The following is a 25773-nucleotide window of genomic DNA, read 5'->3' as shown; positions in this document are numbered from 1 at the left end:
TTAAACTAGAAAATTCGCTCCATTGTGTTAAGTCTCCAAATAGCTCAGAGTCAGTGCCCTATGTAGGACACCTCACAAAGAGCAGTTATGAAACCAGTGAGATTTAACTACACTGGCAGTTTTACTTTAATCTTACTCCATCATTACTTTTGTTCTTTTGCCTACTAGGAATATTACTAGTCATTAAAAAGACCTGTATTCAGAAGCAGTGTATCAAAGTAGGTTGCAGTAAAGATTGAATTCGGTACAATTGCTCTGAATACTGCTCTCAAAAGAATAGCTAATTTGCAGTGCAATGCCATACTATCGAATTTAAAAGTCCAAACTGTTTTATAAACAATCTCCTTTTAGTATATCTGTAACTTTTTTTTTTTAGCTAATTTACCTTTTTCATATGCAAGTGTATTCTGTTGCAGCAATCTGCTAAGCTGGAACCCATTCAAGTGCACAAAACGTAGCTGTTCTCTCATTGTCTTGCCTCCAACAACCGGCAATATGAGGTTCCCAACACTGTTTCTTGAAATTGGTAGACCAAGACCTATTGCCAGTGTGCTAGCTAAATCTGTTTGCTGCACATGTTCAGGTTGGGCCAGAGGACCTAGAGTCAACAACAAAAAACAACAAACAAACAAACAAAAAAAAAAAACCAAACAAGAAAGAAAAAGAGAGAGGAAAAGAAGAATTTCAGTAACAGGCCCATTCTATTTCTCCAGAGACAGCTGGTACCTTATTAGTTTCAAAATTATTTCATTGGTGTTAGATCAGCTGTTTTAAGTGGTCTGCAGAGAGCTGACTGATCTTTTTCAGCTGCTATCCTCTGCTGCTGTAAATCCAAAATTTATTAAATTCTTAGCCAGCATGACTCTTCAATGCTAACAACTACTGTAAACACAACATAAATGTTAAACAAGTACAAGTAAGGAAACAGATGGTCCACAAGATCACCTTAATATCAAGTTGCAGCCTACATCCTAAGAGAGTTTCATAACTTTTACATTAGAAATAATAGAAAGCATTACAGTAGGCTAATTTAATGTATGAACAAAGAATTAGAATCTAAAATAATGCTGACAGCATTCTAGAAGCTTCTCAATATAATGACAACAACTCAAGATTTAATTAATATCAGGTTGCTAGGCAAACAGAATCAGAGATCAGATAAAGAATGCTGAGGCTCAAAATCCATGGCTACATGCAGGCAAACCCAGTGATTTTTACAGCGTCCTGTGTAGGATTCCATTAACTTACTGCAGTTATCAGGATTAGCTGTCAGTCCCACAGAAATCTACACACTTTTCGTGTTGAACTAGTTAGGTAGCAGTGTTTTTCTATTATGCTGTTATTTCATCCTCTTTGTAACGTCAGGCATTGAGTGTTTTGACTTAAATACTGTATAGAAAGAACTCTATGTAGTCTTTATTCCTCTCAAGGCTCCCTTTAAGAGCATTAAAATTTCCCTCATTTCTCATCTAGCTCCGATTAATCCCATACTTGTACAGAATACCATCTATAATCCGTAAAGCCTCTTTGCATGAGTGCCTGTATGTCAGCAGTTTTCAGATTTTATCGTTAAAGGCAAGTTCTTAACTGGTTAAAAAAAAGCCAAACTACCAAACACATTTAGCCATTCACGGGTGACACATCTCTGTAGAAGGCTATACAAGTAATACTCTGACAGCATACTAAATGCAAAAAGCCCACAGGATTACTATTTTGAGGTCTACCAAATTAACCACAGAACATTTTGTTTACAGTAGGATCATAAGGAGCAGTCAATAGAATCCTGATTACTGTACCGATGAAAAGTAAACTGCTGGATATTTACAAAGGCATCAGAAATCCCAAACTCTATCCCAAAAGACAGGTAAATATGTCTATTTCACTGTATTGTAAAAACTGTTTGTTCAGTTTAAATCTCACAGAAACTAATTCCAATGAGCAGGAGACTGCATTTGCAGAATCTATACTCTTGTAGCCTGACTGTCAACAAATGCCAGTGAAATTCATAAAATAAAAACTTAGTCAAGAGCTTTGATCCATTCTTGACTTTGTTTTGTTTTCAGACCTGAGAAGAGATCAATGACTCCTCAAGCAATGCTTCCTATTTCAGCTGGATAACAGCTTTATAAATGATAGACAGAAAAATCTACCTCCACTGTGCTGCAGGAACCTCCAGCAAGATAAATAAATCAAGGTTCTGCACACAGCCTTCAGAAGAAAAGAAATCAGATGGAAATGAGCAAGTGGCAGAATGAAAGGCAGAAGGGAGCATTATTTTGGGGAAAATATTCACTCTTGGTATAACTACATTCCACCAATTCACTCAGTCAAGGAGTCTATTTAAGCACGATTCTACAAAGATTCTCTACCACTCCATTTCTTTATTGGCTCTTGCCTCTAACTATCTTGCTTTTATTTTTTATTATTATCTACAAATAGAAAATCAGCTTCAGAAACATGTAAACTCACATCAGTGATATAAAATTAACTGGCCCATACAGTAAACACACTCACGCTCCATATTCTGTCCTTAAGACTTAGTGATCAATAGTCATGTTATCACTGCCACCACCTCTCACACTTTCACAAGGGTCAGATAAATTTAATATTAAAAAATAATGCTATTTTTAATAGTCTTTAGTCTCCCAAGGGCTTTCTTCCTCCTTCTAGTTAACTCTGTGTGAGAAACTGTCATTCATTATTCCTCTATCTTAGCTGTGTGAGAGGGGAAAAATGGAGGCCAAGGAAATATTTTGGCCATGAAAGACAAAATTTAAGCTCCCTTCAAAAAGGATTTTGCATCTAAACCTACTCATTTACTAGCCCAGGATCCTGACAATAGATCTCATTAGCTCTCAAAACTCAGATAGGACAGTGCCGTAAAAGATTATCATCTAAGAAATACACAATTTTCTCAGTGGTTACAAAGCTTGATTCATGGCTTCACCAAGAAACAGATGCTAACTTCGGCTAAAACCAGAGGTTTGGGTCACACAGAATGGGCTTTCCCAAATAGCTGTAGAACAAACCAAAGCACTTTTCAGAAAGAATTCTAGAATATCATAAATTAGAGTTGCCAATGTGTTCTTGTCCTGGTTTCAACTGGAACAGAGTTACTTTTCTTCCGAGTATCTGGTACAGGGGCTGTGTTTTGGATTCACTGTGAGAATAATGTTGATAAAACACTGATGTTTTAGCCACTGGCAAGGAGGGCTTTCTCTAAATGAAGAACTTTTCTACCTCCTGTACTCTGCCAGTGAGCAGATGCATGAGGAGCTGGGAGGGAGCACAGTTGGGGCAGCTGACCTGAACTGGTTGATGGAATAGTCTATAACAGAGAGCATCATAGCCCATATACAAACTGGAGGGAGTTGACTGGGGTCTGTGGATTGTTCCTTGAAGATGGGCTGGACACTGATCAGCAGGTGGTGAGCAATAGTACTGTGCATCACATGTTTCTCTTGGATTTTATTCCTCTCCCTCTCTTAGGTTTTATTCCTCTCTCTCTCCCCTTTCCATTACAATAATAACTACAATCTACCTATAATTATTATTGCTGTTCTTGTTAGTTATAGACAGTAGTAATGTTCTCATCCTATTAGAGTACACTATGCACTGGTATCTACTGGAGCCTTACAACAAGTATGACACAGCCACTTGCTCACTCATATCCCCCATCCTGGTGGGGAGGAGAATCAGAAAGAAAAGGTAAAGCTCATGGGTTGAGACTAGAACAATTTAAGAATTGAAATAAAATTAAATAATATTAATTTAAAAGGGTACAGGGAGAAGAATAAAACCCAATAGAAACAAGTGATTCACAATAAAATTTGTAACCACCTGCTGACCGATGTCCAGTCCATCCCAGAGCAGTGACTGGCAGCCCCAGTTTATATCCTAGGCATGATGTTCCATGGTATGCAATATCCCTCAGGCCAGTTCTGGTCAGCTGTCCTAGATATGCTCCTTAAGGCTTTTGCACCTGCTCACTGGCAGAGCATGGGAAACAGACAAGTCCTTGATTCAGAGTAAACACTAAAATACCAGTGTGTTATCAACATTATTGTCATACTGAATCCAAAAAACAGCCCTGTACTAGCTACTAAGAAGAAAATTAACTCTATTCCAGCTGAAACTAAGACAGTTCTAGAAAAGGTAATGTTTCTTTGATCCTTACCACTTCTCTTTTCAAAAGCAGAGCTGATAAACAGCAGTGGTGTGTGTACTTCTCCTTCTGAAGAACCACCATGACTGCCTGTTTCAGACATCCCATGATCCCCACAAACAACTAGCAAATTGGGCAGAGAAGCTTCCTCCTGCAAATCACAGGAAAAAATCTAAGTTATCATACAAACACAATTCATTTATATAATTTCACTATATTCATCATTTTCAAACACGAATATGTCTCAAAATAATTTCATTTTTAAAACTTGCTCACAACACCCTGGAGCAGATAACAAGAGATGGCTGCAGTTAAGTGTTACTTAGAAGTTAAGACATGTATGTCTAACACACTAACAGTACCTAGCAAAAAAAAAAAAAAAAAAAAAAACACAAAAAAAGCTTTAAAAAAGCCCTGAATTTATGAAGTCACTAGAAACTTTCTGGAAGATTAAATAAAGGCTATCCCACTGTGAGAAGAAAATCAGGAATCCCAGAAGAATAGCATTAACAGAGAAATATTCTCCCTCTTCATTTCTTCAGCTTCACTAAGTTTTAATATGACATGCTGAACTACTAATATTGTAAATATTAACATACTATCAATTCAATACTTAAAAATAATCCTATTTCTAAATTTCTAACAGTTTCCCAAGGGCTTTAGGGGTTGAAATCTGACAGTCAATCAAGGCTGATGTTAAACAATGTGTATGCTTCTGAATAAAGAGAAAGAGAATGACTTAAGTGAGGCCTGTCCAAGAATTTTGAGCTAACAAATCAAAGTGGCAGAAAATTAACAGTCATTCAGCAACAAAGTAGCTTTTTGCCATCTCTAGTTACTACCAGTACCTGTTCTATCCAAAAAGTAAAGTGCTTTTATTATGTCTGTATTCTAAAACTGAGATAAAGGCTTGAATATAAACAGCAAAAGCAAACATACTAAAAAACAGCAGCAAAACCACTGTAACATTCATGGAACTTCCACACACAGGATTTAACCTCTCTTTTCATGTAATAGCATCCAGTTGACTAAAAATACTATTGAAATTTCATGATCAGCTATTCTGAATTGCAGTAGCCAAAACCAAAAAAGTTTCAGGCCACTTGGAACTAGGACTTGGTATTTCAAAACCCAGGCTGCTTAGGTAAGTGACAACCAGTATTTACAAATCTAAAACCAGATTCAGATGTACCACATTTACCATCAAAAAATTGCAGTTTAAGACCACCACTTCCATTTGAATTTACCAAATATCTAAGAATTAGGTATGCTTTCACAATTCTGGACATCAGAGCCATTAGCTACACATGCCCATTACTCCTTCTGCTGAATTTCATTACCAGAAAGCACACCAACAACCATTTTAATTCACAAGTGACGAGAGAATGTTGGCAGGCATTCCTCTTGTCCTCCCACACACCAAGGGGATGTTATTTCCACAGCTGCCCAGAAGAGACAGATGTTACTAAGGTCAACCAGCAAATCCTTAAAAATGCTACACTAGGAAATGGCCCAGGAAGGCCAAGAACGGAATATACAATTTAGTCAAGGAATAAAGAAGCTAACAACAACAACCAGAAAGCATTTTAATGTCAGTCCACAACTAACAGACACTGACCCAAGAGGAAGTTGTATTACCTTTGAAAGAAGAGAAATATGAATCTTCTTCAGTATGTTATCCATTTCACGAAGTTTTGGTCCCACTAATGGGCTGTTAGGCCCAGTCATATGACCAATATGGTCCAACCCCAGGTAATGTAGAATTAGGAGATCCCAGTCTTCTCTCTTTAACACTCTATCCAAATGTCTGGTAACATTATCATCAACCTCAAAGAAAATGAAAACAAGTATAAGGTAAAAAAAAAAAATCCCTGATGTAAAAAGCACAAGAAAATCAACTACCCTACCCATAAAAATTCTACAGAAGTTGATGAGAATTACAGTCACTCGCAATGTTAATAAGAAAAAAAAAAATTGTTTACTTCAGTGTCAGGCAGCCAAATAAATGTCTTACAAAATAGATTCTTCGCCCCATTTAATCTTTTCTGGTAACAATGCATCAGCTTACATACAGACAAGGTAAATGGGTTGCCAAGCTTCCACAGAACCTTTTAAATCTGTTTCTAGAACTTTTCAGTCACTTTCATCCTTCACACTCCAGATTATTACTTCACATGTGATACATCAAGTATCACAAAGTACAATAAAAAGCCTCAGTTTATCAATGGGAAGCTCAGGGGTACAACAAACCCTGGTCTTTCAACTCAATTTTTGCATGTGTGCAAACACAAGAGGAATGTACTTGCTATGAGTAAAAGAACTGATGACATAGTGATAAAGAAAAACTATTTGAAAAGTACTACTTGGGGCCTAACTCACCTGTTTTCCTGCTTAGGTTGGCAATACATTTTTAGTTGTGTATATTCTCTTCTTCGGTTATTAAAAATCCCTACAATACTTCACATGTGACATTACTTTGTTGAGTCTGCATATAACTACCAAAAAAACTATAAAAAGCTGTGTTTTTAACAGACCATATTAAGAAAGCATAAGGACTGCATAAAGAGCTTGAGGGCCACATAACCACAGATGCCGTAGAACATTTGTCCTTTTCACTCCAGGTTGAAGCTCTTGCAAGTCTTATTAGCCTAACCAATTAAACATGTCTTCCAATTCACATTAGACCTTTCTAACTTCCTCAAATAATAAAATACTTCAGTCAGCAGCAGCAGGGCCAATGGCTCGAGGTTTTACATTTACTTTTCTAATGTGACCAGAGCAAGAATTTTCAGAATTTGTTTCACTTACTTTCTATGCTCCCTCTTTGATAACATAAAGAAAGACTACTCCCATTGCAATTACACAACTGATGCAATACTATAAAAGTATGCCTCTAAGAGATCAAGGTAATATATCAATGGGCCTCTTACAGATTGCACTAACTAATAAAAATCTGATAGCAAACGGAAAATGTGGATAGTGGAATTTTTCAACAAAGCAACTGGTTTAACTTCCAAACAAACAAGTTCTGTGAGAAAATGGTATGTTTAGGAAAGTTATAGAGTAATACATTGATGATTACTGTATCTTCCCAACACTTCTTATAGTATATGCATGAGGGACCGAAATGCTTAGCTTCACAGTGCCCATACTAAAAAGACATATGAATCCAATTTCTGTTTAATTGCCAGGTACGTATTTCAGAACAAGGGTAGCTTTACTCATTCATTCTCAGAAACTGACACTGTTTGTTTGTACTCACTTTATTTAACTTAGGATCATACAAAGCCTCTCACCTCTGTAAAGTCTGACACGAAAAACGATGTTGTTCCATCATATTCCACAAAGTGCTTTGGGAACAATTTGACCCAAGTATCATCGCCGTAAAATATTATTCTTTTCCCAGCTGTTTTTGCCTGCCATATCAGATTGTCATCCAACAGAGCTGGAGAATTTAGGTTCACAACAACATCGATGAAACCAGGTATGCTACCTGTCATCAAAGCCTAATGAAAGAAGAAAAGAGACACATTAAACATGAAACTTCCAGTGCTCAGAAGACAGCAGCAATGTAAGTGGGAGGAAGCAATAAGCCAGATGGCAGACAAATTATATTTTTGGTAAGGAAACATAACAAAGTAAAAGAACACATGCTCCCTTGCCACATAACCTCATCTGCCACAACACAGTGCTAGTTGATGTCAGAGCTAACTGCTTTACAAAAGATAAAAATAATACTGTCTTAATTAATTGACAGAAAAAAGACTTTCTATGACAGTTGAAATTTGCATCATTTACAGGTCATTAAACCACCAAAATACAGTTTAGGTCTAAGTAAACTGACTCAACATTAACAATGACAGTACCTTCAAGACAGTAAGTAAGAAACTTCTAGAAAAAGCAATGAGGTCCACCTATAAAGAGTTACCAGACTGTCTCCCCCTCACTCTCTCACTCACCTGCTAGTTGACCTACCAGTGATCCCTCCCTCAGCTTCTTCAGAGCAAAAGTGTTACTCAGATCTACCACTGACAAGCCTGGACGATCACGTATTTTGATGACACCACCCCAACTCATCTTTTAGTTACCTGGAACTTGGCACAGTTTCCTTTTTAAGCTCTTCAAAAACATCCCTATGACAAAACCATTTTATACTAAACTGGATTTTCTCTCAGAAGTTACAAGAACACAGAGAAATACAATAAAAATATTCCTGGATAGAAGACAACTGGAAAACTCAACAACTAAAAGGCTGCTGCCTTCCCATGATTACAAATAAAAAGGCTACGTCAATCATTTAAGTCTGCACTATGGCCTTATCTGTCCTTAACCTCTTGGCCATTGCAAATCAGGACTCTATCATATGCACTACTACAGCAAAGAGAGATTCACCCATAGATTGCACTAACACCACAAAACTGCCCTTTATACCAACTTCAAGCACGTGAAACAACTCCTACTTCAAAAGCTTCTCCAAAGAAATGACAGAAAAAAACCCCACTTACCTTAATTCGAGGCATAGTGACAGTGGGTGGCTTGGCTTCAGCAATGAAACTGTAGGAAGTCCCTCTTTCTACAACTTGCGTAGTGTATGGCATGAACTGTTTCCCTTTGGATCCAAACACAAAGTCATCTCTCAAAGCATCTATCAGCACAATGACAACTTTTTTGAAAAGCGGTGGAGGAATCTTGGTCCAGTTCGATACCATTCCTAAGCAACAAAAACAAGAGTATATAAAAGTCATCAACAAATTTTACCAAAGACTAGACGGAAGTTAAAGGACAACTTCACCACATACATAAGTGTTTTCAATTTCTTTATTAATTTTACACCCAGAAATGAGAAGCTGCAAACAGCAAACACAAGAAGTAATCTGAGGAAGATGAGTTTTTCAAGCCATCCAGCACAGGAATAACACAACAACTCCAATACCACCTCTAGAAGTAAAACAAAATGTGAATGGAATATGTGATGTGAAATTGGGAAAACTAAGGAAAATATTTGAAATGGAGAGTGTTCAAAGTAATAAGAAGGGATAGCTGCTACCTTCTCTCTTTTTAATTCAGTAAAGCTGAACTAATTGCATCTGACAGACAACTTTTGTTAGAAAAGGAAATAGCATTCACTTGTGCTAATACCCAATTTTGCACATCACAACATAAACAATGCCTCTTTATCAAATCTCACCACAGGATAACAGGAAGATTACAAAGAAAGAGACAATTTCACTGAAACTTGTATGAAAAAGATTTGTGCACATTCACTCCCTTCAAGATAGAAGACTGTATGTCAGGCTAGTTCAGTGATGAGAGCTGCAGGGCAAAAATCCAAATCCAGAATTCCCTGGATAGAGTATATAGGTGTACAGAAAAACACAGCTGTGCATCAAGTAGCAGGCAATGTCATGCCTTCAAGCCAACGTCTTCCTTTTGCATGGACTTAATTCTGGCCACAGCAACTCTTCATCTGAAGCGAACTTGGTCCACTTAGAGCAGCATTTTTTGCCCCAAGCTTTACAGGTCTCATTTCTCTTTCAGGAAAAAATACAGAAGGGCAAAATGGAAGCAAAATGTATCCTACCCACAGACCTCTTTCCAGACATCATTGTGTTGAAGCAACTTCTCCGTGTATGCATTATATAAAGTTAGGGTTTTACACACCTTTAGAGTAAACTGCATAAGTGGTTGACAATTTGGAAATAATGGTGTATCTAACAAAACAACCTCAGAAATGACCTCAGAAACTGTATTTTGGGGTACATAGATAAGCACCAACAAACTGACATTCACAGACTAGTTACTGCTACTGATTTTCCAGATCAGGAAATGGGGGAGGAGGACACAGCAGGGAGAAGGAGGAAATCTCAACAACAAAATGCTAACTGCAAACAATCCTAATTAAACTGATAATTTTGTTTTTCCAGGACTTGAATTATCAACTTAGCAGGCATACTTTGGCTCTCCATGAAAAACAAGAAGGCACCACTGGATGTTCTGTTAGTTAAACCTTTCTCCTATCCACTTTCTTAGTGAAAAAAAGCTTGCTGGGCACAAAAAATGTTCAGATTACAAACACATACACCCTACTCCTAACTTCCTCCTGCAGTGTAATTTATCAGAAAGTCAAAAGTATTAAGAAGTTCAAATGAATTTGGAGTCATTTACAAGCCCCGTGAAAATAATTACTATTAAGACAGCTAAAGCAACACATTGTCCAAGTGTTGCCATGCAGCATGCTTATCTACTTCTGCCAGGGTTACTTAGAAAAGTTACTTTAAATGAACCTAGACTTCTGTGAAGAAAACTGTAAGTTCTCTACCAAGAACTTATTACAACACTGTGCTGCAAGCATTCAGTATCACAGCCTTCTCACAGCCAAGACAGAATGCACTCAATGGCAGTCAGGACTCACAAAGTAAAACATTCAGGAGTTACAGAAGCATTGGAGAAATATTATTTTCTGAATATGTCTAACATAGGTTGAAAGCCTTCTACATCATGGTTTAGTAGGCAATACCCTGCCTTTAGACCTTATCATCCAGACATTACTCTGCAAGCAAATCATAACCAAGAACTACAGAAAGTAAGTATTCCACTGTCACTCCATTTTTGCCTACTTCACCTAGGCTTGCTAGTGACATGCCTAAATTTAAACTGCTCATAGAGCCCTGTGGTGCACACACTCTTCAACACAAACCAGTCCTTTCAAAATGAAATTGTCTGACATCTGCTTCCCACCTTAACCGTCTCCTTCTACATTAGTCTCCTGCTAATATCACATGTGAATGCAATACTTCACTCACAGCAGCCTATCAAATAACTGTGACAATCTTGGTAAACTCCAGCTAAAAATCAACCTGCCATTCCACAGAAACCACTCAGTATGTTAACAGATTAGATTCTTTCAGTGTTCCTGCCTAAACAATACCAGCAAACCACACTTTAAAATTACACAACCTTCTGTTCTCTTCACTGTGTCTCACAATTTAAGTAAGCATGTCTCCACACGCATCATGTCACACACTTCAGAGGAATTAACAATAAATATCAAGCAGCTAAAGACCCAGTTTGGCAGCTACAGTCCTGTTCCACAAAGTTAACCACAAGTAGGTGTCCCGAGCAAGAGCTTTCTGCGAGCAAAATACTACCCGATCCAGCTGTCAAGTGAATCTGACGTTTCACCCCACAACCTCCAAACACTGGTGAAGAACACTCCCTCAAGTACACAGTCCTCTCCACATTACTTTAATATGTGAGTGGACATATAAGACAACTACATTATTAGCACATCCTCTACTGACACCTTAAAAAGAGTCTTGAAATTTCTGGTTTCGCAAATTCAGCTATGGAACACAGCAGGACCTGTAAAGACCATGATTTCACGGAAACGGCGATACTCTGCATATTGCAAGGTGCATTACTACCGCATTTGTCATTACTGAGGTGTTAAAAGTCTCCCTGAGGTGGCATTAAGACACTCACACACCACCGAAACATCACAGAAACAATGAATCTCGGGCACAACACACCCAGCGAATTATCACAGGAAACGCGTGAGGCGTTTTAGCTGAGGCGGCATCACTTAATGCAAACAACTTGCCATTAAACAAAACCGGGTATCCCGGCTCAATCAGAGTCCGGGAAAGGGAAATAAAACGACAGGAAAGCGCACCCTTCAAAAAAGTGACAGCTGACACTTGAGGCTTTTTGCTATTGCGAGCAGGTTCCCCTGGCTGCGATCCATAACTACGTGAAAAGCAGTTAAGTTCTAAACTACTCCGGAAACTGGTCTGGAAACACGAGGGCGCTACAGAAAAGTGTCCCGCGACGCCGAGGCAGCTGCTCGCGTTACCTGCGCCGGGCGGGGCCGGCTCGGCGGGAGGGTCCGCGCGGGCCTCTCTGCGGGGCAGGGACCTGACAGGTACCGGGAAGAAGCCGCGGAGGAACAGCGCGACGCCCAAAGCCTGCACAAGGAGGCAGGAGGAGGCGAACACCCCCGAGCGCAGCCGCATCCTGGCTCGGCCCCGGCGACAACAGCACCGACCCGACCCGGCCGGCGCTACGCCGGCTCTGAGGGGCGGCACCTGCTTCGCCCCGCCCCCCGCCTCGCCCCGCCCCCTGCGTGCCGCTGGCCAACCAGCGGCCACTGCGCGCTTCCGCCAAGCCTCGCTATTGGCCAGCGGCCGGGCAGCCCCTCCGCGAGCGCGTAACGGCAGCACCGAACCGGAAGTACAGCCCCGCCTCCTGGCCCCACATCCCGCTCCCGGGCCCACGGCCCCGCCTCCGGCCCCGCCTCCGGCTCCGCATCCCGGCCCCGCCTCCGCATCCCGGCCCCGCCTCCCGCCTCCCGGCCCCTCATCCCGGCCCCGCATCCCGCCTCCCGGCCCTGCATCCCGCCTCCCGGCCCTGCATCCCGCCTCCCGGCCCCGCCTCCGGACCCACCTCCCACCTCCCCCGCGTCCCGCCTCCCGGCTCCGCGTCCCGCCCCTGCGTCCCGCCTCTCGGACCCATCTCCCGGCCCCACCTCCCGCTTCCTGGATCCACGTAAGGGCCCCGCGTTCCACCGCGCGTCTCAGGTCTGCATTCCAGCCCCTGCTTGCCACTCCTGCATCCCGGTCCCGCGTCCCACACCTGCAACCCAGCCCCGCATCGCACCTCCAGCCCCGCGTTCCAAGCCCTCATCCCACCCCGCGTCCCGACCCGCGTTCCCCGGCGGGAGGGGAAAGGAGGTTTGATGCAATGTTGCAGCAGAGTGCTTGGTAGGTGAGGGAGGAGTCCTGGACAGTGGCTGTTGCAGGTGTTTGACAAGCAGAATCTTTCCCCACACAAACACACACGCTTCTTAATAAAACTGAATTGTGATATCTTTCAGTCCTTCCATTGGAATGGAAATAAACTGTAGCAGGCAGATCATGACAGAGGAATGAGGAGAAATAAGTTTTAAAACTCAAATTTTCTGAGAAAGGAAACCGAAGACGCTCTGCAAAATGAAGCAGAGTTTATACCGATCTCGCTGTGTTCACTGAAACAGGACGACAGCCTGAAAATGTCATTCTCCCAAACAAAACTGCTCCTCATTTCTACCTAGGCAATTTCTGTATGGCCCACCACTGTGCTGGAAAGATGTGGCCCATGTTTCTGCAGCATACATGAGTCTGTGGCTTTACTTGTGAGCGGCACATTTTCCCTGAGCCAACAGGCACAGCACCATGCCGGCTGTGCTTACTGTCGCCGTCGCATTTTAGTGCCATTTCCACTGGCCAGGCCAGTTAATTCTGGGCTTTTGCAACACCTGCCAGAAGGCAAAGTTGCCGTGATGTGAGAAGCATGTGTGAGTGGGTTCAGGATAAAGTTCTGTATTTGGCCTTTCCTAGAGTCTCCAAATACAGAGTAAAAAATCAAGGAGACTGGGTCCTGTGGATTCATGCTGTTTACATTTCAGCATCTCTGAGCACTATGCTACCTTTACCACTTACCTAAGTGGTTTTTCTGGCCACTCTTACCACTTTATGCTTCTACTCAGAATGCTGTTAACATTTTCATTTCTTAAGATGATCCAAAGCAATTATGTTAAAAAGAAATTGCATTTTTGCAATTCACTTGTTTCTTTGCAGAAGCATGACTCTCAAGGCCCATGAAAGTTAGTATTCAGTAATTAACTTCAGCTGACTATGAGCAGTGTAATGAAATTCAGAAAAAACATGCAAGGAATGTTGCTTGAATCAGTAGGAAAGGGCAGAAGAAAACTTTGGGTCATTGTATTCAAACTTTAAAATGGCTTTAGGTAATGTGCCTTAAAGTTACATTATTTATATGTCCAAGAAAAGCTGTATTTGTTGCTTTTTACAGGTGTTTTTCCTCTCCTTTGAACCTTGAACTAGTGAGTGAGACTCTCCAACCAGAAACTAGGAAAGGTTGCCTAACAAATACAAATCACCCTTATGTAGGCAGTGTTTATGAATCACAAAACAGCATCTAAGAAATGTCTGTCTTCTTTTTATTTCAGGCATAAATTTTACTTTTCCTTTCAGAAAGTCAAAATTCCCCAAACTGCATCTTTCTCCCATCATTCAAACCTTCAAATTCCCACATAAGATCAGAATTTCTGTGTTCAGGCAAAAGGATTTCTCCACAGACATAAAAACACTCTCTAGCGTGTGATTCACACTCCCTGGGTCCTATCACTGGGTATCTACCATCACCATTTGGCAAGTTCTTGCAGCAACATGCTTTGAAGTCCATTACTGTAGCACTTAACTGCAGGGGTCAAATGCAGGAAGAATCTTGAGCATTGTACAAGACTTTAAGTCTGACTGTCTATGAGTCTACAAGCATGTTACAACGTAATATATTGACAATCACTGCTGTGCACTGCTGTGGCCGTTTTACAAGCTCTTGGGTATAACCTCCTCTTTTGTGCATAACACATTTATGCCCTGAGAGCTGGTCATTTCGTGAGCATTTAGAGGAAGTGTTTGTGTGCTTCCCAGTTTGTAAGCGCACAAACAGTGTTGCGTGCATCAATTTATGTCAAGGGGTGCTGGCTGACTTAAATAGCTTTTGGAAGGTTAAAGGTTCATGTCAGAGTGTCAGGAAAGGTGCAATATAGTGCAATTCATGTGATTCAGAAGGTTTTTGTTTCATCACAGCCAGCAAGCATTTTAGAGCACAGTACAACCCATCCCTGTGGGAGATGAATTTGCATCTTTCGCAACAGGAGAGCACATTGCTACTGCTGCTGTTGTGAAGAGCCCCTCAAGCAAACTTTCATCTCTGTGTGTTGAGGAAGAAGAAGGAATTTAAGGCTCTGTGCAAAGTCCTCTCTAGAGGCATTGTTCCAAATCTGAGAAATCAGCAGACCGAAAGCCATCCAAGCCTTGTCTTCTACAGGCATATGTACCACTGGTTCCACTAAACCAGTAGGAACGTGTTTTGGTGAGTATCTTTGCAACCGACATTTAAAGCAGCCAGGTGATATTGTTAGTCTCTCTGGCATCCCGCAGGTCTTTTCTTTACTGAGGCAACTAGTAAAAAGCAGATATGGTAAAAATTTGGTGTGTCCTGTGAGGGAGGAGCAAACCCCCTTCAAACAGTCTCTGTGTCCTCTGCCAGCACTTAATGAAACACTGCCCATTGGTCAGCACTCAGCATGTCTGCTTCCTCAGCTCCTTTTCTCCTGATTCTTTCACTTCTTATGTTTCACAATTTGGCTAGAAAAACAGGCCCTATCTTCCCTTCTCGTCTAGTTTCAAACACAGACAATATGCAGCCAGTTTTCTCAGGTTTCTTTTCATCTTTCTCATTCTCTTTCTTAGCTTTATTTTGACTGATTCCTTTGCAGTTTTGCTCTCAGGCCTGATGTTCATAAGTTATGGGGATCTGCAGCTCACCACCTTGCTTTTTGAACTGCCTCAATTATTCTCCCTCTCTGGATCTAATTTAACAGGATTTCACATCTGAATATGTGTGTTTATTTGAAACCTGCACATCTCTTCTGACACTGACAATGTCAGATATGTGAACATCTCATGCCAATGGTTTAAACAAACATCTCTTTTCTGTAATCAGTGGAACCTCTTAAACTTGTCTCTAATACATTTAATAATGTATTGGGCAACATGCAAGTGGAGCAGGAATATGGACAGTGATGAAATTGACATGTATAAGTAAAAGCAACCATTTTTACATACAGGGGGTGTGAGGCAAAATTAATTCAAAATTGAGTGAAGCTGTAATAAAAAACAAGACTTCCCAAGGTGATCTGATACTCCAAAAGCACTGTGATATAGTTAGAAAATCAGAAGGACTCATAGTAATTTTTTCTCTCCTATCATTTCTCCATTCTTCAGTACATGGCAATTCGAATGTATGTCAGGTCTCTGCTGTATTTAAGCCACAGTAAAACATCAGAAAAGGTTATAAAAGACTTTCTGCTGAAGTGTGACTCTCCCTCCTCCATTCTGGTGCACTGCAAAGCCTCTAGAGATTTGTAGTTGCTGAGGCAAAAGACAAAGCAGAAGCACTGCATTGTAAACCCAGCTTCTGAAATCCAAGACTGAACAGGAATTTCTTCATATAGAAAAAAAACATGTTAAGAAATAATTCAATAGCTTTATTCACATCAAATAATTGATTATCTATCTTTGTGCACACATGCACATGTGCACACATGCACAGAAGTCTACCTTCAGATTTAGCTATTTTGGAAACCATGCTTGCAGAGCTTATGGGATTTGAGATTGAGGCAACCAGGGATCACTGAAGAAGATAACCCCTGATAACCCCTGAGCTGGTGAGCTGTAGGGAGCCAAAGCCTGGTTTGTTTCTGTAGACTGCAGACTTGTTACTTGCTCCAGTATGAGATTACTTGCTTTTGAAGGGAAAGCAAAGCTGCAGAGCAAGAACTAATTGAAGAAAGAGGCTGCTTGTTAGTTTTGCCTAGAGCCTTGCACTCAAACCTTACATAGTTTAGTAGCGATACCTGCATCCCCCTTTCTCCTCACAGGGCTGTACAGAGATGTAAATAGTCATTCCTGCTTACGAAAGCCCTGGCTTTAGAGCTGCGTTTGTGCGCTCACCTAGGCTGTTTCTCTCAGAGCTGCAGCCATAAACTGGGATCACTGGGCATGAACCCGATATGTGCTGCTGATTAGAGCAGATCATGGGATGTTGACTCAAGGTTAGTTTTTCATCCAGTCTAAATGGACTGGTTAAAACATGCATGAAAAAGAGTAAAAGCTCAAGGAAAACTTCCAAAACCACTTAAGTAGATGGACTTATTCTGGCAGTACAAGTCTCTGAAACTCCCCCCAAATGTCAGCAGGTTTCACAAGTTAGAGTAATGCCAGTCATCTAGACTTCAGGGCAGGCATTGAGAGAAGGAGCAAAATCAGGGTTCAGCTGAAACAACATCTTTTCATTACACATGAAAACTAACCATAATCTCCCCTCCCTACAATTCTACCCACTTATCTTGCTGTTCCTTCCTTTGATTCCATTTTCTTTCCTAATCTGCTTCTTCTTCCTAAAGTAAAAGCTTTTGCAGTCATGCTTTATGTTTGACAGTCTCTCTCTTGCTCTTCCTGACAGCCTTAGCTATTTTTTAGAGAGGTGATGAATAGGCAACCCAGTGATACTAGGTTTTTCCATATTTAATGAGAACTGCAAACAGCAAACAGACTTTGTCCATGTCCCCACCAAGGAAACTGTCTATTGTGTAAGATGACTCCTTATCAGGTGCTAAAACATCCCATCCAGAAACATGTGCAAAAACCAAATGTTTGCATCTTGGTTACCAGGGAATCCAGCGACTCCAGCCTGCAACTGCAAGAGAGACTGGGCTGTCCCTTTTCCTGCTTAGCTACTGCTTCTCCATGACATTAGTACATTGTGCTCAGCATGCTGGTGATGACCTTAGCTCCCTCCAGTTCTCCTTGCTTGCCTGATCTGCCTAGTTCTATAGGGCTTTCTTTAGTCACATGGTCTTTGTCCTACTAAGAATTTCCCATGGTGCAGAAATCCTCTTTTCCTGCGTCCCTATGAGCAATAGTGATAAACAATTACAATGATGAAGTAGGAAATGTAGCTACATTCTTCCATGACATATGACTTTACTAAAATAACCAAATAACCTTCCTAAAATAACCTAGTAAAGCTTCTTTTTATCTTCATAGACTTCTTGCCTCACATCTCTGTTCTATAAGCCCAAGCCTTCTTTTTAAAGTGATTCACCTGCAGGTGCCAGATGTTCAGTAACACTGCCTTTATTTACTTTAGGCCTAGATATTTTTTACTAGCCAAACACTACATTGTGTTAAAAAATACCAATGCATAATGTAAGAGCTTCTTGATATAGAAACCAGCTTCTTCTCTGACACCTCTCACTGCACTTGTTTCCAGGAGAGAGGTCTTTATGTGTTGCTTTTACTGCAGGGAATTGCCATGCTCTACCAAGTCAGCATCATAAGCCTGCTCAGCTTAATGTTCAGATGCTCTTCAGCTGTCTAAGCAGCTAAGAAAGCAGAGAGTGAAGAAGGCTGGCAGGCGTTGAGGGCACAGGCTGTTGGTGCGCTTGCTAACTGAAGTGTGTACTTTGTCAAATTTCACGCTGAATAGCCAAATCATCGCCAAGGGAGAAGCTGAAGCTGTACAAGGGGCCTTAATACGATGTGTTAGTGGCTGCAGAGAGGTCAGGGAAACAAGAACCTATCAGCTGGTAAATTATCCAAAGCAAAAGTGTTCGTGAGAGGGGAGGAAACAGCAATTTAGCTGTCTTTAGTCACCTAGGGTAATTAATCAGCATCATCAAGCCCCGGCATCAGTAAATTCTGAAAAAGGTTTTCAAGTGTTTATATTTTTGGGATAAATGTCTTCCAGTGCTATGTACCTAGAATTTCTTGCTCTGATAGCTTTGTCATGGAGGAGCAGCCTGTCATGCAGATGTACCCATTTCCTTCCCTGGGGGAAAAGGTTGGCTGCCCCTTCATGAGCCAGAGTCATCCCACCTGGGCCCTCCACACCCCTGAATCAACTAGCTCTCCAAGAACATTGATTTTGGGGTTTTCCCAGCTTGCTTCTGCAATGGCAGAGTGCTATATTTTCCTTGAGGGGAAGCTGTCATTGTTGCATGCCCTGTGAAGGAGCATAGGGGATCAGAGGGAACTTAACCTGCCTGAGTGGTAGCAGGGAGCCAAGCCTGGTGCAGTGTCACCCAATGGAAGTAGGATCCTGAGACAGACTATCTGCATTACCACATTTGAGTCACCTGTCCCTGTGTTCACATCTGACCCCTGCAGCCGGGCCAAGAAAACAGAGCCAGGCAGAGAAATGAAACCATCTAGGTTTTTTAGAGTTTCATTTCTTTATATGGCTGGACCTCTTGCTTCCCCTGCCTCATAATTGACCCAATTATTATGTCTCATGGATTCCTAAGGTCTAATAAGATGTAAGTTTGCTTTAGTGCTTGTCTTGTCCAGACCATGGACTTCTTCCCTGATGCACAGTGCCAACTCACACACCCAGGCGAGGTATTCCTACCTTTTATTCTGGTTTGTGCAAAGGAGGCAGCAGGGTGGTAGCCCACAGAAGGCTGGCTCCCCAGTCATCCAAACTTTACACCATTTGTACATTCTAACAAAGGCACCAGCATTCATTGCTTACAGATTACATGACTTTCTCATTAATTAGTACTCAACACCCTGTTTGCTCATTATATCTCTTGCTCCTCGTGCTAATCAGTCTGCAGGCGCAGTTCTTCCCTCTGTCTGGCTCTGGGGTCTGTTTGGAGGAGATGATCCTTGAGTTGGTGGTCGAGATGTCCCACTGCTGGAATTACCTTTCTCCCAGTTACTGCTCAGTCCTGACCTTACTCCTGGTGGCTCTCATCCAGACAGCCCATTCCTCTTGGGATTGTCTTCCTTTTTCCTTAAAACAAACATTAGCCAAGCATGTAATGTTCACAATGCAATTGCTTAATCATAACTGTCTAGCTACATCTACTGATGGACAGCAACAAAAAAATTTGTGAAGTTTGATTAAGATTTTGAGAGGTTCAAATCTTGAGGGACTCAGTATCACTTCCAGCCTTTTATAGGTCCTCACTACCTTATTCAGCCACCCATCTCCTCAAGTCATGTGACATTGCTGCCTCTCTGCATGTTTCTTTGTACTTGATAAGGGGAATAAAATGTTGAGATGGACTGACAGTGATATATAGAGACATTATAAGCCTGTAAATCCTATTTCAAGAGGAAATCAGTCAAGAACTCCTTACATCTGATTGCAGGCTCCTTACATTATCTGCACTAGTAAACTGAAAAGTTTCATTGTCTGAGCTTTTTTTTTTTTCATTTCCAAAACAGCTTCAGGCATATCCCTCAAATGAAACAAATATTAAGCAGGATTTCTTCCTCACTTAGGCTCTTCTCAGTGCCTGTTTTCTCAGGAGGTAGATGGAGAATGAGACTTGGGTCTCAGCAACACTGGAATTGGCTGAGCTTTTGGAAGATGTTCAAAGATCACCAGTGTTCCTGACAGTAGAAAAAGAAAAAAAAATGTACTGTTTTGTGTCCATTTTAATGAATTTTGAAAGCTTTCAATGAGCACCAGAATTACTATAACCAAGAATCAAAAACTGTCAAGAGGATGAGATTTATATATAGCCCTTTGTAAGAAAGGTTTTCAATTCCTTGAATGCCTGCATTATTAGGACAGGTGTCTGAGTATCCTCTTTTATTGGAGCCTTCCTTACCCACTCGATTTTAAACTGCAACAGACTCTACTGTGAGTTTAATTATGAACACAGGCTGAACACCAAAACTACACAGTGTAATAGGTACAACAGCAGGTCAAGATTTCTTTTAGTTGTTTTTTTCCCCTCTGTTTTGTTTCTGGAGGAATTTTTTTTCATTTTATTTTACTTTTAACAGTGATTAAGATCAGTCCCAAAAACTCTACAAGGAAGAATGAACTATGACAAATCACATCTGCTTTTTTCAACCAAAATGGCACAGGGAAATAGATGAAGAGGGCACACCTTAGACACTGAAACCATCATATTCCTATCATCTTACATGCTGGCTTCCTTAAACCTGTCACACTCCATCTTGTTGTTATTTGGTCTTTTAGGCGGTTCCAAGAAGATGAATTGCCACTGCTGGGAAGCTATGAATTTCCACCTTCAGCATATTGGTGATCCCTTCTTCATATGCCAGAACTTCATGTCATCCAGCTTAGCTCCTCTCACTCCCACCAGGTTTTTCATCCCCCTACACTGGTAACTTTGTAGGGAACACTGTCACTGCACTTTGACCCCTTTTGGCTGTGCTGCACCCACCAAGATTATAGTTCATCACACCGGGCCTCATTTCGGTATTGCAAGTGACCAGCGTTGCCCACATTGTTTTGAAGAAGGCCTCAGTAGGTCCTGAGGGACCCTGAGAGTCTCTTTCCTCTCTGCTGGCTGTGGCCATGATATATCTGAAGATTTCTCCCAGCTGTGCCCCACCAGCACTCTGATCATTTTGTAACTGCCATGCTGTCATGTATTTTGTTCCTCCTACACAATCTCTGATGTATTTCCAGCTGATCACAAAGATTCTAGCCACTGGTTCTCAAGACCATAATCTTACCACTTTAGGTTACTGAAACTCACGTTTGTATAATTGCTCTCATCTCCTTAAATAATCCAGTTCTAGTTCTTGTGCCAAAAATCACCAGTAAAAATGTAAACAAGTTACCATCCACAGGACAGCAAAAATCAATCCTGTCTCTGAATGGGCTATTGCAGTCAGCACCCACCACCTTTGACTTCTCTTAATCAGCTATTCCTCAGAATCCCAAGCCTAGTACCAATAAATCTGTCTCCCTCATTTTGTTGGGTTAACATGACTTTACTGAATAGACATGTTCTTTCTTTCTGAAGCTCATCATTTCCCTTACTAGATGAGGAACAATTCTTTCCACCTGAGAACAGGTTTCACTGCCACTATGCCTCCTTCCCTGAATATTTCTATCCATTGTGTTACCCTGTTTTTATCTAGTTCTGTGTCCCCTTCCTGAGTACTGAATGCAACAAGAAAAATGATGCTTTGGCTTTTTCTCAAAAAAGTACCAGTCTTACTAGTTATTAACAGTTTAGAAGTCCCTTATTAGCTTGAAAGTCTGGAGAAAAATGTATCAAAGTCACCTTGGTTTTCTTATAAGTAGCTGAAGTGTGACTTAACAATGGAAGCAGTCATAAAAAAAAGACATTAAAAAAAGTAAAGAAACATAAACACCCTTGGCAGTGTAAGTATGGGAATCTGACGCTGCAAAGAAGGATGGTGGGTTGTGAGTATGATGCTTCAGCATATACCACCTAGCCAAGTACAGCAGGGCCTTGCTGTCATCTTCATGCTGCCTGCAATACTTGAAGAACATTCAAAGGCAAGAGAGAAGATCTATCATGGGAGAAAGGGACTCCAGGAGAGCAGAGAACTGTGGAACATTGGCATTCAAAAAGAATTAAGCCATTTCAATGGGGGAGAGTCTAAGAACAAGAAGAAATAAATAATCCCATCATCAAGCCACAGCTCCTAGGAAGCAGTCCTTTCCTTCTGTATGAAGGGAATGTATAGTATTTCTTCAAAGACTACACTGCATATGAACTTAAAAAAAAAAAAAGGCAGACAAGAAAAAATCACATTAAATGGCCAAACAGTGCCATCTGGGGACTACTCTCACAAGAATAGCATGGGCAAAAGGCAGTAAAGTTAATGAAAGAGCTGCTTTTTTACTTGGAATGAGCAGAACTTTATTCCATGGGAAGTTTTGATTATTTGCACAGGGCCAGTCTTGGGGTCAGGCACTGAGTGGCACACAATGTTCTATTAAGAGTCAGGACTGCTCCAGGAAAGGAATACCAGCATCTCTAAATTCAAGAGCTGTAGCCAAGCAGCAGCTTTGTTATATGTTCCTGATACAAATAATTTCTTAATTTGAAGCTTGTAGGAAACGGGAGACAACATGAAAAACAAGGAAAGGACAATATGATGTAGCACTGGCAGAGAAATGATTTCAGAGCTTCTTGTTTCACTATGCTATGCAACAGAATTTTATTTCACAAAGCCTCCAGGGCACAGTGATCCCCCATTTAAAGCAAATATTTTCAAATGAGTGCCTGAGACTTTGCTTAAGGACTGCAGTGAAATCAGGGAATCATATCATCAGAATGGTTTGGGTTGAAAGAGACAGGAGAGATCATCTAGCTCCAACCCCCCTGCCATGGGAAGCAGCGAGCACTACCATGTAGCTGTTTGTACAAGCAGTGGGAATATGCTGCTTTCCAGGATGGTGCAGATGATACAAATGGAAGCGGAGATATCTTGTAAGGACAGCTGTGTCGTTTCAGAAGTGGCATGAGGCAAAGGAGGGTGCAAGAGCAAAGCACCTGGTACTGCCTTCAGGCAGACAGGTTCAGTCTGGGCTCCTGCAGGAATGCAACTTTGATGGCTGCCTGGAAAATGCAGACTTTTCAGCATAATATAGAAAACTCAGAGAGGGACCAAATCTGCTGATTTGGGTGTTGTGCAAACAAAACCAAAGAGCAGCTGCTTTTAATCCCAAACTGCATATACAAAAAGGGAAATAGGAAAGTAGCAAAGGCAGTAAATTTTTGCATTTCTTTCAGAGCCTTAGATTTCTTTGAAGGATTATGAGTATTATGTTAAGACCTTCAGTTTAAGCTGGATCAAAGAGGAAAGAGGAACCAGATAATGTGGTCTTCAGTAAGAAGCTATGGGAATAATGTAGACTCTTCTTTTATTTTTACCCTCAGACTGTCTACAAACCAGGCTAGTTCTTGTAAAACCAAAGTAACAAAACTGGGCTGCATCAGAAGTCTGTGCAATGTTTGGCTACCCATCCGAGTTATTTTAACATTTTCAAGATTTCAAAATGTTCAATACTTGTCTATTCTCTTCTGTTACATTTATAGTATTTAAATCACATGCTATTTATTCTATTTATTATTTATAATGCATTCATTTCTATTCACCTGCTGCAATACACAGTTCGTTTTTAATATGTAATTTCTAATTTCAGTTTCATTGCAAAGTCTCCTTTCTCTTGAGCTAACCCCTGGAATTGAGTTCTTAGCCAGAGACCACCACCTGGGAAATCTGCTAAAACAACAGCACATGCTCTGCATCCTCATGAAACTGCCTGACATTTAGGGTCACCACCACGTTGATGTTAAGCCTGCTGAGACTGCAGTGAGGACAGTAGGCACCAACTTCTCTCCCTCTTACCTATGCAAGGGAAGCACAAGAAGTCATCCAACCACTACGGTGGAGTGACCCCCACTTTTCCACCTTCCTACTCAGTCTGAACAAACATAAGTGATGTTTTCCCCATCTCTGTGTTGTGGCTACGCTCACCGTGGTGCATGAAGATACCATGAACCTTACTGGGGACAGATATTTGTCAGAACAGGCACTGGACAACCTGCTCAAGATGAATAGAAATCAAGGCATAGTAAATGAATTCCCTCCAGCTTGCAGCAGTTTCCAGGCACGATAGGCAGTCCCATGGCACACATGTCGTACCAGCACTCAGTAACTCCCTTCAGCCTCAGCCAGAGGCCCCGTAGGTCCTTGGGGAAGTTCCTCCTAGCATCCTCTCTAAGGCACAGCTGTGGGTATGTTCACAGGGACTCTTATGCTTGAGCTCTCTTGCACTCTCCACTGCTCCTCCTTCTTGCACCAGCTCCCTGGACAGTTTGACACCCCTCCCCTGCAGCACATTGATGCTACATCCTCTGTTTTCTCAGAAGAGTGTTGTTTAAAAAGTGTGTTACCACGGGCAAAACAGATGCTGTACACCAGCTGGCAAAAGGTGCTTTTTGCTGGTAGAGCTTCTTTGCTTGCTGGAGTTGCAAAGTCCACGCAGTGCAGGTATACCAGGGGAACTACATTAACAAGAAAGTTTTAGGCTGCCCCAATATACAGTGTCCAAAAATAAATCATCTTCTGTTTTATTCAGTTCTTCAGATACAAAAGAAATACATGTTCAGCTCCTTTAGGAATTAAACTATTGACCTTTCTGAATGCCAAAAAGCCTAGAAGTAGGGCAGAGAGAGAATGATTATCATATTGTTGAAACAGAAGAACTCCCAAATCTAATAAATGTTAGACCTGACACTACCTGGGAAAAAGGAGGAAGGCAGGATGCTGTTGTTAGAGCAGGATCTGTTGGGGATTGGTTGCACAGATAATCCAGGGTGGCAGAGGTTTCTCTGATGTTTTTGAGGGCATTTGACTTGTTTCAGGTGGCATACAGAAATAAGTCACATCTTTACAACAGTTGTTTGCAAAATGCAGGAAGCAGAATTGACCCAAATCAGGGGGGATTTCTCCTCGGGGGGACCCTCAGAAATGTCTTTCTGGTAGAGGTGCTCAGGCATGTTTTCTCCTGGACACTGGAAGTCCCCACAATGGTGGGACAGTAGGAGGGGGGCACATGTGCTGCCACCAGAGGACTTTGTCTCAGGGAGATGTCTCAGCTCCAGGCCAGACAGTGCGGAGCCTCTCACTTTCCCTGGCCCCTGCAAAGCCCCTTGAGACCACATGCAGACCCCCTCATAGTTCACACGAGGTACACAGGCACCCCATGACAGCACACAGGCAGGTCGCTTTCCCAGCCCACTGTGCAGGAGGTGTGCACTGGGCATGACTTGAGGACACCGCTTCTGCTAACTGCTTGGCAGGCTTTGATCATCCATTTAAAGCCGATTTCTTTCCCAAGGGCTTTGGAGACAAGAGGGCTCAGTCCATACCTGGGGTTCAGGTGGTACAAGAACATGCCTTTTAATCATGTGGGTGCCCTCACTGAAGAGGATTCACCAACACTTTGGGAGCAGTAAACAGCCCCAGCTGCAGTGTTCTGCAGAGCCCAGGACAGACTGGAGTGCAGCCGTGTGTGGAGATGAGGACCCATGACATTTTCATTTTGATAGTGTCCCACGTACTGTACGTGTCCTCCAGAACTGAACCACAGCCAAGAGCTAGTCATCATTTATTGATCAGTGGCTTGTGTTTGCTCAACACTGTATTGCCGGTAACATTAATAAA

At 41.6% G+C, this 25773-nt stretch overlaps 1 protein-coding gene and 1 long non-coding RNA gene across 4 annotated transcripts in view; one reads left to right on the top strand and one right to left on the bottom strand.

The window, feature by feature from the left end:
• Nucleotides 1-12253, bottom strand: part of PIGG (phosphatidylinositol glycan anchor biosynthesis class G (EMM blood group)) — an 85875-nt gene extending 73622 nt beyond the window's left edge. The window contains exons 1-6 of one of the 3 annotated variants that reach the window (XM_069001453.1): nt 12018-12253; nt 8671-8876; nt 7462-7671; nt 5804-5992; nt 4178-4316; nt 386-598 (exon numbers count right to left, since the gene is read on the bottom strand). In XM_069001453.1, the coding sequence (XP_068857554.1) occupies nt 386-598; nt 4178-4316; nt 5804-5992; nt 7462-7671; nt 8671-8876; nt 12018-12177 (1117 nt within the window). In that variant the 5' untranslated portion in view covers nt 12178-12253. The remainder of the gene's footprint in view (nt 1-385; nt 599-4177; nt 4317-5803; nt 5993-7461; nt 7672-8670; nt 8877-12017) is intronic. The other 2 variants (XM_069001451.1, XM_069001450.1) reach the window with 2 other exon arrangements.
• A 425-nt stretch (nt 12254-12678) lies between these two features.
• Nucleotides 12679-25773, top strand: LOC138102937 (uncharacterized). The gene is made up of 3 exons (XR_011147622.1): nt 12679-12741; nt 14815-15100; nt 20792-25773. It is a non-coding gene; the product is annotated as an uncharacterized lncRNA (long non-coding RNA).

Source organism: Aphelocoma coerulescens (assembly GCF_041296385.1).
Source record: "Aphelocoma coerulescens isolate FSJ_1873_10779 chromosome Z unlocalized genomic scaffold, UR_Acoe_1.0 ChrZ, whole genome shotgun sequence".
NCBI lineage: Eukaryota > Metazoa > Chordata > Aves > Passeriformes > Corvidae > Aphelocoma > Aphelocoma coerulescens.
This window is presented reverse-complemented; position numbering and strand designations above follow the sequence as displayed.